The 12143-nt window shown below is 41.4% G+C and overlaps 1 protein-coding gene across 3 annotated transcripts in view; it reads left to right on the top strand.

Annotated features, from left to right (window-relative positions):
• phactr3b (phosphatase and actin regulator 3b) overlaps nt 1-12143 on the top strand; it is a 46124-nt gene that overhangs the window by 10995 nt on the left and 22986 nt on the right. Inside the window, exons 1-8 of one of the 3 annotated variants that reach the window (XM_041033884.1) lie at nt 3684-3867; nt 7763-7921; nt 8099-8173; nt 8302-8442; nt 9461-9691; nt 9771-9978; nt 10463-10653; nt 11307-11339. In XM_041033884.1, coding sequence (XP_040889818.1) covers nt 3861-3867; nt 7763-7921; nt 8099-8173; nt 8302-8442; nt 9461-9691; nt 9771-9978; nt 10463-10653; nt 11307-11339 — 1045 coding nt within the window. In that variant the 5' untranslated portion in view covers nt 3684-3860. Of the gene's footprint in view, nt 1-3683; nt 3868-7762; nt 7922-8098; nt 8174-8301; nt 8443-9460; nt 9692-9770; nt 9979-10462; nt 10654-11306; nt 11340-12143 lie in introns of those variants that run through there. The other 2 variants (XM_041033882.1, XM_041033883.1) reach the window with 2 other exon arrangements.

Here is a 12143-nt window from a genome sequence, read left to right as displayed (position 1 = left end):
AGAAGCTCTCCCATCACTGAGAATGTGATTACTTTGTGGTTGTGGTTTGCAATCAATTGTAAAGTGCTTTGGTGCAAATAGATCCACAAATGGACACTTCATAACTGCAGGTTTGAGCAGTTATACTGCTGATGTACAGCATGTTTCTCCATTTTCCTTCATTTCCCTTGTGACTGCACAACACTTACATCACATTTACTCTCCCCACTTACACACACACACACACACACACACGCGTATTATTCTATCTAGCTTCTATCTCTTTGACATAGTGCATTTCCTAACCCCTTACCCTTTCCCTAACCTAAGCCTAATTCTAACCTGAACCATAAAACCAACCCTCAAACAGCCTTCACTATGTCTAAATGTCTATTTGTCCACACAACCATAATTACTCCATCATCCTGCGAATACTGCCTGCACTTCCCACTCACTTCAGTTGAAGCATCTATGACTTATGAATTCAAGCATGTGTTTCCTGTTGCAATCATTGTGCAATCTCCTACTGGACTTCATCTGCCAGAGTTCATCTCTGTTCCAGTTTGACTGAGGGTGTGTGTGTGTGTCCGCTATAAGCCAATAGAAACAGTCGAGCAGTGTGTCACTGTCGGACTGAACTGTGACATCACATCTTTTATTTTGGGACTGAGTTCGGACAAAAAGGCTGATGTGACTGTGTCTATGGACCTGAATTGGCAAAGCAGAAGAACACTAATTTACTAAACATGATAATTTATTCAGATTGTGTTATCTGAATTAGCTAATTAGCCTTCATGACATTCCAAATTCAAACTGTTTACACAAGAGTACGGTTAGCAAGAAATAAATCATACTGCTTTTCTCACAGTGGACTTTGAGTTGTCAAACATAGATGAAATTAATTACATGAATAATGTCTGCAGTTATTTCAGGTGTTGCAGTTGCAAGTCCCTGGTACAGACATTTTCAAAAATAGAGTTGTCATCATTCATTGTTGCGTTATTCCTGTAGAAAACATGTAGCCGTGTGTGTCATGATAGTTTAATTCTGGATATTTTCAATATTTAGAAATGGAGCAACTTGCTAGAAATCAGTCAAAATACTGTTAAAAGGTAAATTTGTATAAATGTTTTTTGCCACAAGACTGTACACAAAGTAAACTGCACACATAGGGAGAAATGAACTGCATGTGTCCCAAAATATCAACTGGTAGCAGCCCTGCCCCCCAAACACAGGCACACACACACACACACACACACACACACACACACACACACACACACACACACACACAAGCAAATAACATTAAAAAGTATTGTTATGATGAACTCCTTGCACTTCCTGCTATTTGACTGCTGTACAACAAAACCTCCCCCGTTCTGATATTATTTTAATAATGTCAGCATCTTCTAAATTCATACCAGATGTGTTACATTAGTATAAAAACTCACAAAAAACAGCTTGTTCATGTTCATCTGTCCATAAGCTCTCAGTCACTTTGCTTTGTTTCCTGCCCACATTGCAATCACATTTCACTGATGACGTTTCTCAGAAAACCATCTATACAGGATTTAATTTAACTGTAACTGTAACTGAAGACGAGGGAATCTTTTTTGCCAAGTAAGGGGGGGGGGGGGCACCTTAACTGTCCAAAATTCCTGATGTGTCCGACTCCGTATCACAGCTACAGGCTGGGCTGAGCCTTTTTTCTCAATCGGCTGCTCAGAATTACAGTCTCAATGATGTGATGTGAACATATAAACAGCAGGAAAAGCACAGGTGTACCTAATAGCTTTAATGACTCAGTTCCATTCAGTGCCCCAGGAATCCATGTGCCTATGAGCCAGCAGGCACAAAACTTGGCTGTGGATCAAATACAAGTGGGAGGCAGCAATCATTAATGTTATTAATTACACCAGTGTTTTTCTTGCTGTGACATGAAGTGTTTGCTAAGACAATGGTCTATTTAGTTAATGTGAATGCTAAAAAAAACCCCCAAAAAACTACAGCCCTTTGTCTTCATTCTTTAAAGCTCTGCGTTTGATTTTACTGTTGTCGCTTGAGATTCCTTCATCTTCAGGCTGGCAAGCTTAAGGTCATGTGTCACTTTTTTATTAACTGATCACAATTTGTGTGCACAACGTTTTGGCACGCCTTCAATGCTCGGCCATATTAAATGAAGCCTTGTAAATATTGAATGAGATTCATGTTCTCTGAGTAGCCTGCGCCGCTGGTTTTATTCTTTGTTTACTGCTTGTGTGTCCCTGAAGAGAAATCCAGCCACTGACTTTTAACTCATGTAACTCAGCCCTTCCTGCCTATAATGTATGAGAAGCCGTTTGGAAATCGATCTTGAACCACAAAGGTTTTGTTTACACACAAAGTCATGTTGTCTTAATGATGAGTTGTCTGTGTGGATAAAGTGAGGAGTAGATGAAAAAAGTATATTTAAGAGTAGGTTTTAAAAAGCAGTGTTCCTTCTTGAAAATAAAATACAAGGTTGTACCTATTTAAAAATTGAAAGCAGTATTCCTGTATCATTACAAAGGGATTTGTGTGTATGTATGTGTGCCTGTATGACTGAATAGGTAGTTTGCAGTGACCTGAGTGTGTGAATATATTTCTTCTTTTATCACCTGTGGTATTTCCTGACCCGCAAAGAAACCTGACATAAACTTGTTGTGATGTTTTAGCAGCGTTAATGGAACCGCTCTGTGGATGACCTCGGTCAGATTAGCACCACCATGACATTTTTATGCCTTTTAGTGAAATGTCTTTACAGCTATCAGAGGGATTCCCATGCACTTCACTTTGGTTCATGTTCCCCTCAGGATGAATTTTAACAGCTTTGGTGATCCCCTTACTTTTCCCCCAGCACCATTAGCTCAACATTTAAACATGCAACACAAACAAACAAAACAACAAGCAATGTGTGTGTGTGTGTGTGTGTGTGTGTGTGTGTGTGTGTGTGTGTGTGTGTGTGTGTGTGTGTGTGTGAGAGACAGAAAAACAAAAAAAGTAAATTCCAATATACCTTTACAGCAAAAAGAGATTTTAAAGGCTAAAGTGCAGATAAATAAATCTTATTATGGCAATTAGTTATCATATCCCCTACAAAGTGGCCTAATGATAAAAAACAGGTATTTAAGTCTGTTGTTGAAACAAAACTGGAAGGAGGTTCAGAGAACAAGTTCTGCAAAGATGATCAGTCTCTAAGATACTCCACCTCCATCTGAGGTGTTTACTGTAAGTCCATGTTCGGTTTGCCACAGCTCCCTCAATGCATCTGTGACAAACAAAGAGAAAACAGAACATTTCAATTTAACATCATAATTCAAATATATTACATCACTGAATTGCTTTGCTTTGTGCAAAAGATATTTAAACTCTGTTCATGCATTTCTAAGTTATGTGCTGTTAATGCAGTTAATCAGTCTTTAACCCCGTGTGTGTGTGTGTGTGTGTGTGTGTACGAATTGTAACCTAGTGTAAGATACTGTACTATGTTTTGCAGTAGTGGATGAGCGTGTGCCAGTTTATTTGCCCTCCTCCTCCCGTCCGGAGGGGCGGGGTTCACATGGCACATCAACACTAGCAGCTATCCGCAGATGTCTCCCGCTCCTTTACGCTCAGTTGCTTCTCCTTCCGATCGATCATGTCGCTGTGAAACCAGCTTTTTGCATCTATTTTTTTTTGTAACGAGGTCTTGTTACATTGTTAAACACACAGTATTTTCATTCGTCTGTTTATTTCCCAAAATACACCGCGGCTGCGAGATCATCATCATCATCAGTCTCCGGTTAGTCTGAGTCCGTCGGCTCTCCGGGAACATATGATGTGAATACCGAGAGCTGGAGTAGAGCTGGAAGGTTGTGCATCCTATGATATGTAAGTGTTATTCGGAAACATCTACTTCTGACTGAATATTACACCGATTTATGATGAGTTCGCTGCAAAACGTCCCATGTATTTACTCTAAATATAATATTGTTCATGTAATGTGTCTGTTGGGATTTGTAGTGTTTGTCTTTATGACCATATGGTACCTAGTGGTGCTGTTTCCACTTCTGATACCACTGTCATGTAAGTATAATATTCCCATAGTGACTTTTGGCGCTGTGATGAAGTGTACTTGAATTATATATCTTTTTTTTTTTTAAATCAGTGATATCACTATAAGAAATCTATAATATTCCTTTGGGGATTTTTCAGTCATGGACATTATATAATATCCTTAAAACACTGTAATGGATTACTTTTTCCTAGTGAAATAAACATGGTTTTATTTAAAAACAACAACAACAACAACTCATGGGCTTTAAAGTGGTGATGGTCAGTTGTTAGTGATGTGAGTGAGGAAGGTGTTGTGACATTTCCCAGTGCTCTGTCTTCCTCAGCAGACTCATCATCTGCTGTAGCAGCCCTTTGCTTTAGACTGACTCTGATAATTAACTTTCTCTCCTATTTGAAAAGACGATTCTTCTCCCGCATTCGCAGGAAAGACACGTTAACGTTCACTCAAACCCCCTAACACCTAACCACTTTGATAAATATTTCAACATAACTTGCAATTTGCTCCCTGACTTACATTATGCATCGTTACATGCTGGGCCGTGATTGGCTGCAGCTCTCCGTCTCTCTGTGTGGCAACAGCCTTCCCATCCGCCCAGCAACTCCCTATTCCTCATGCCATGGTGATTCTCTGCCTCTGAGGACCTTTTCTGCAGCATCCAGTGTGGTAACCATGGTAACGGCAGCCTGACCCTGGGCGTGCTGCTACTGTTACTACAGGCTTGACCTGAATTTCTCGCTGCATCCTCGGCAGGCACGCATGACTTGGGCAACTGACCTGCTTCTCATTGTTGGTGGTCAAGCAGCTGAGGGTAACAGTCAGTGCCGAGGCACCGAAACGCTGCTGTCCATGGATAAATATGGAACTCTGTATGTTTGTAATGTTATGAGTCACATGTCTGTTAAATTGCATTTGTTAATGCAGTGAAAAGTGATAGATGCTGCTTCTGTATGCTGAAGAAACAGCTGGAGTCTCTCTCCTGCTAGCTTCTATGAAAAGCTGACTTTACTTATGTGCTAGTAAATTGGATAGCTTTTAGTTTTGGACTGTTGGTTGGACCAGAAAAGACATCTGAAGACATCACTTTGGGTTTTAGGACTGATGGATTCCTTTTCTCTATTTTCTGACATTTCATAGACAAAACAATTAACCGAGAAAATAACTGGCAGATTAATGAAAATAATCACTGCAGCCCTGGTGAAAACCCTCCTTGTGAACACTTTGACATTGAATAGTTGCTGATATGATGCCTTGTTCCTGCAATGAAAATCTGTGTAAATATAGCATCTACTTGAAAGCTTAAATTACATCACTGACTGTACCTGCAGCATTTTGAAGAAGTTCATGTTTTTATTGTCACACTGAGAACATGTTACTGATTTACTTGGGTTGCTGCTGTTAACCACCCTCCACATGCCAGCACCATCAAATCCACCCTCACCTGTGGAGCATCCCATTATAAATCACAATACCCTTCCTCTTGTCTTCCTATTATGTGACTGGGGCCGGTAATGTGAGTGTATGTAATTCATTTCTTAAGGGATAAATGAGCAGATGTTGTGGATTTAGATGCTGCTGACAGAAAATGAAAGCGTTTGTGTAGCGATCCCTGCACAGCCCACAGCTCAGCTGTAGGCTCCCTGAGGTGTCAGCTTGTTGGCGGAGCCAGACTGTGTAGGAGTGCCTATTTCTGTCCTTTCTCCAAGGAAGCTCTCACTCTCTCTCTCTCTCTCTCTCTCTCTCTCTCTCTCTCTCTCTCTCTCTCTACCACTCGCTGCAGCATAACAGAAGTCAGCCCAGTCAGTCTCTGTGGTTCTGTGCCTTTCTGTCTGTCATTGTGATCCCTCCTTTACAGCTTAGCCTGCAGACTTAAGAGGGCTTCAAGAAGCCAGAGAAGCAGTTAAGAGGAGTAGCCATCGATTGCCAGTTTTTGTCTATGGAGACAAATCAGAGCATCTGCAAAGGATTAATAGATTAGTCAAACAACATCAAGTAATTGTTGGAGTCATTTTCCAGGGAAAAATGCCAAATATTTCACAGTTTCGGCTCCTCTAATGCAGCGTTAATTTAGTTAATGGAAACTATGACAAAAACTATTCATTAACGACTTGTTTTTCCACAACATAAACAAAAAATATCTCTTGTTCAGGAGATGATTCAGCCACTTGGCCTGTTACAGTACTAGTAATGCAAACACCATACAAATTTATGTCTGTCAGAAAAACTGCACTAATCCCTGTTAGTTCATTGAACGCATCACAGTTCAGCTGACCGCTGCAGAGCAGAACGGAGCTGGCGTCAATGAATCAGTGTCTTCATGGTGAGGTGATCATATTCATGTTGAATAATAATAATAAACCCTGCCCCCTCATTTCTCCTTTTGTGTATATATATATATATATATATATAAAAAAGGCGGCAGCAGTTGTGTCAGCCATGCCTTGGTTTTGCTGCAGTAAGACATTATGACCTTATGGTAATCCAGCCAGTTTTAGCAAGTAAATGAACAGCAGCATTTTCTCCCTGGTCAGTTTAGTGCTGATAGATGCTGAGACTGAAAATAAGAAATGAAATGAACCAGGGAGAAAATCTGTCAAACAGCCCAGAATTACTGCTGTCACAGATGATTTGCATTGGAAGGTATTACAGTTTGTCTCAAAAGCTTAAAGTTGAGGTTAGGTATAGTTTAGCTGGCCAGACAGAAAAAAGGCTATTTGATTATGTGTAACGTGGGTTCTAGGAAATTGTGATGACCATTTTTCATTATGTGACATTTTATAGACCAAAAATAATTTAAGTTAACTGAGAAAATAATCAGCAGAGGGATTAATAATGAAAATGATTCTTAGTTGCAGGCATAGATGAATGGACTATTTGTTCCAGCACACACAGAACATAGTGTAGATAAGAGAAAGCTGTTAAATTGTTAAAAAGACTTAAAAAGAAAAACATTAAAGCACACTAAATGTAAAAACACCAAAGCCTTAACTACAAGACACCTTTCCCCCGTAAACTGATCTACAAAAGCACTGGAATAAATTCTTGTCAGTACCTAAAAATAATGACAAACACAGGACAAAAAAAGACCACAAAAACAAACAAATGGGACATGGAGATGCAGCGGGATGCTCTGAAATCTACCCATCTGTCAGTAGCAGCATGTAAGATTTGTATAATTCTGTCACTACTGTATGTTGTCAAATTGTGCAGTAGGTTCCTGTGTACTTCACCAACATGAGTACGCAGCCTAAAATAGTATAAAATCTGTGGGGATTGCAGGCTGCAGATGTCTGCACTGACCTTAGAAAAGGCAGTTGTGCTGAAGCTGATTTTATTTATCCTCTGTGCGTCTTTCAAGACATTTTTTAAAAGCGTTCCATTGTCTGCGTGTACTGGGGCCAGGAAGGTCTGGCTGCCCTGAAACCATGTGAGTCATTCACAAACAATGTGATTCTCTGTCTTCTCCCCACCGCTCGCTTCTCCTCAGAATTAGACTGGAATCAATAAGGCATTTACAGCCAGTGACCCACATTTTCTGCTCTCACATGATGATGGGATGTTGGTAGTATCCAGCCAATTGTGTTAGAAGTTATTTAAGACATTTCCTTAGTCTTCCCTGCACTGAAGCACTGCTTGGTGTCACTACTGTTTTCAGGATGGACTTTGTGGTCCGCAGCCCATTTTAAGGTGGCTGTTTGTTTTGTGTTGTAGATGGGATGGACCAGCAGAGGGCACTGCATTCGGGTTGTCTGGTCTCAGGGGTTCGTACCCCTCCCGTCCGCCGCAACAGCAAACTGGCCAGCCTGGGACGCATCTTCAAGCCCTGGAAGTGGAGGAAAAAGAAAAACGAGAAGCTGAAGCCCTCGGCAAGTGAGTGTGACATAAGACTCGTGCTTCCATCAGTGCCGGGAAAAAAAAAACACTGGATGGTTTGGGAATGACTCAGGGAACAGGAAGTTGGAGGCTGTATTTACAAATAGCTCCATGTGTTTTCATTTCCCATGCAGCCAGTGGACTGGTTTCATAAATGTTTGTGTTTTTTTTTAGCGGGGGAGAAGAAGGCAGCTGTACGACAGAAGAGAGATGACCTCGTCAGGAGGAACCCCGGGGAGACGGAGACAGGTGCAAAACGAGAGATGAACACACACACACACATGCACACATATGACTCCAGGCCGATCACAGTTCATTCGTTTAGCCACATGATGCCCAGCTCATTCCTGAACTCTTTCTCTGTGCACTGTTTGCAGAGTCAGAACTCGCCTGTGGGGGTAACAGTGAAGATCCAGAGACCCCGACTCACTCTGATGGTGAGGACAGAGATGACGAGCCTGTGGCACCTCTCGCCAGCACCAATGAAGACCTGAGCAGCGATTTAGAGGCCTCAACAGGTAGAACACAATACTGTGGCTTGATAGAAAGCACACAGCACTTTTGGATGTTTTGTAGTTTGAAATGTTAAAACTGCACTGAACAATTACAGATGCTGTCAGTACCAAGAAGTTAAAAAAGGTAGTGCTTAAAGATGCTGCAATTAATATTTACATATAAACAATGGATCAAATGTCTATGTGCAATATAATATAATTCTCAAAGTAACTAACCTCAAGAGAATTATCACTCTGCAGTTCCCCTAAGCTTTACGGATAATTTTAGCATCTTTGAGCAGTAGCAGGGCCTGTTTTCAATTAAAAAAAAAAAAAAAAAAAAAAGCTCTATGAATCCATTATACACTACCTGCCCAGTACCGAACAGCAGATAGACACAGTTAACAACTAGCTGGTGCACATTTTGGAGCATTTAGCAGCCAGAGAGCCAGATATTTCCCTCAGGTTCTGGTGGAGACAACAACAGAGATAAAAGAGAGTGAATATTAGAATTAGATTTGGCCAGAAACACAGCTCTAAAGTGCGCTAATGCTGCTTTATATCTGCTGGATATGTTAACGGCCAACTGTTTGTTAGCGTGTAGCTATCCTAAATTTATAAGGTGATAACATCAGTCAGTATTCCTGCAGGGGAAAGGAACAAATTAATAAAGCAAATCAGAGAGAAGACAAACAACAAAACAGAGTTATTGTTGGTTTTCCTCTTGTATTTCTTCAATTGCTTCTTTACATTTTGTAGCAGATATGGTTCCTGCCAGTTTTAATTATTCTACATCAGGATACTTGTAGTTCCTGTTTGATTTAAGATGCTAAAATTATTTATTAGCAATAATTAATAATTAGTAATTAGAGGTAAAATGGGGGATTCTGATTGGTTGAAAGGGCTGTACTCTTACGTGAAAATCTTTCTTGGCACCAGCTGCAGTTTGGAACGTCATGTCTCCGATTGTCCACTAAGTGGAGACAGAGACTTTCTAAACAAACCAAACCTTTTCATCACCACTGCTGGTACTTGATTTCAGTGCAAGATATGACTGAAGATTCAAAGACAGTGGGAGACCCCAGTCAGAGTGACGACGGAGAAGACGAAAGCACCTCGCTAAACGACCCCTGCGAAGAGCAGTTGATGGGGATGGTGGAGGCTGTCGAAGGGAAACAGGAGGTGACGGTGGCCCAGCCCCAGAGACGAGCCAGCACGCCTCCTCCACCCAACCTGCCAGTCAAACTGCTCACTAGACTGGGCAGCCTCGATGGTGAGTTCACCAGGAAAACGCTGATTTAAAGTCCTACTGTTTTGCAGAGGTGTCTCATTTTGACCAAATTCCTCCTCAGCTGCTCCTCCTGTGCCGGTGAAGAAGTCCCCAGCCACCTTACCCAGAAATTTCACACTTCCCAAAGACCCTCATGGCTCCTTGTTGAGAGGCAGGATCTCCACACCTACTGGGTCCCCCCACCTTGGGGCGCTACACCCACAGCTGCCCCCCAGCTGCATCATTGAGGAACTGCACCGTGCCCTGGCCACCAAACACAGACAGGACAGGTCAGACTTTGGAGAAAGATGTGCAGCATTTCTAATACATGAATTTACAACATTAAGTTTCTTTTGTTTGTCAGTGTTATCATGTGAGATATAATGATACTATTATTATTTTTTATACAATGAAAACCAAATCAAATGGTGTTTCCATGCATGAGAGATGTTGTATAAGAGTATTAAAAGGCCATGGTCACAGAAAATAACAATTCAATCCTAAAACCCACATTTGTGCACATGACTGTGATTTCTTATGAAAGGAATCAACAGAATTGTTGGCTTCTTCTTAAACATAAACTAAGCTAGTCTGCCTTTAATCTTTCTTTGTGGGGATGACTGACTCCTCTAAAGTTAGAGAACATTTCCCTGGATTTAATCATTCAGTCTTGTAAAAAGAGAAAAAAAAAACACAACTTTGTGGGAATCAGCTGGCCATCACACAAAGCGAAAGTCGTAATTGACAGGTTTGTCTTGTGATGTGTGATCTCAGTTTTCAGACGAAGGAAGCACGCTCATCTCCGAAACGACGGCTGGACGGCCGTCTGTCCCGCACGTCCAGTACAGAGAAGGAGCCTGCCGTGGAGTCGGAGAGCAAGAAGGAGTCTGATGAGAACAAGGAGAACTGGCGTCTGGACGAATACTTGAGTGACCAGGACAGCTGGAACGAGTCTGTGATCTCTGGTAGGTCTCTGCTGACAGCAACCATGCTGAAATATTTGCTTTACTATCATCTGCCTCTTAATGTACAAAGCCAACAAAACCAGGGCATGCAGTCAGTGGATAATGAAGCAGCATAATCTCTGCTGATATTTGTTTACAGTGAGAGCATGACAGGGAGATTTACAGCGATGATGAATAGCAGACTTACTGGTGTTAAATTTCAGCGGCCCGTCAACATCTGCTCTGGTGGCCTAATTCTTGGCCATTTATGTGGGTCATTGGTGCACAGCCGCCTCCCGTCAACGTTTCTGTGATACTGTGGTAAAAAAAAAAAAAAAGTTAAAAGGTTAAACCGAGGAGTTCTGATGGACGTGACAGACTTGCACGCCACCAGCACGAGGGTGACGTGATGCAAATATCTGCTGACTGAAGAGACAGTAATGAAAACATGTAGTGGAGGATGTGGCAACAGAAGGAGGAAACAGGCTTACAGTATGATTACATGCTGTCATGAAGATCTGACTTCTGTCATATGTCTAATAGAAATAGAAAAAAATATTTTTACTTGCTTTGAACCAAAAACATGTAACAATTATGCTAATTAGGCCAATTTACTCTTATTGTTTTAGGATGTTTTTACTCTGAATCTAAATCTCTCATTATTTTCTTGCTAGGTCTGCAACACAAATCACCTGATGTGTTGTGTGGTGTGTATAAATACTTTTTGCTTTTTACCCATAAGGTCTGACCTTGTTGATAAAATGAATGAGGGCTGTATGATGTCACCCGCAAACGTTCAAGCTCTGTAATTGGCTGTTTCTTGCCAATTCTTGCCAAAAATGCAACTTGGGAGTCGAAGTTAACTTCTCCCACGAATCATCTTATGTACACAAGCTTGTACCTTGAGCCAGATATTTTCTAATGCAGCTGTTAATCTGTTGAACTGGTGATTGAACCAGGAGAGTTGCACACTGACCCAAGCTGTAGAACAGCTCCAACCATGAGTCACGTTACTTTGTCCATGGGAGCAATGAAAGGGACTCGAACCTCTGGAACCAAAATAGCAGAGATGGACAGCACAACTGTTGCTTCACCTGGTATACCTTTGTTGCAGATTGGCACATAGAAAGACATTGACATCCGAGAACTCAAATGACTTATTGGCTGGTGTTTGCCAGAGGGCCTGTGGGAAATTTAAGTGGAAGAAGACGCCTTAGTTTCTGAGTCAGAAATTTAGCTTTTTGACCAATAAACTAAACCAGTTCTCACCATATACAGTGGTGGTAGCAGCCATGGTGCTGTGAAGATACTTCTCTGCGACAGGCCGTTGAACACCTGTGCAGGTTGAGGGTAACATGAATTAAAAAAAAACCCTGGATGAAAACTTTGCTGCAGTCTGCAAGACAGCTGCAGTTCGTGTAAAGATTTGCAGTATTTCCCATCAAACCAGCCCCTGAACACAAAGCTGAAGCAGGGAAACAATGTTAATGCTCTGTAGGGACAAGGGAGTC

Source organism: Toxotes jaculatrix, chromosome 3, assembly GCF_017976425.1.
Source record: "Toxotes jaculatrix isolate fToxJac2 chromosome 3, fToxJac2.pri, whole genome shotgun sequence".
Classification (NCBI taxonomy): Eukaryota; Metazoa; Chordata; class Actinopteri; family Toxotidae; genus Toxotes; species Toxotes jaculatrix.
The sequence above is the reverse complement of the archived record's forward strand: the minus strand, read 5'-3'. Positions and strand labels throughout refer to the sequence as shown.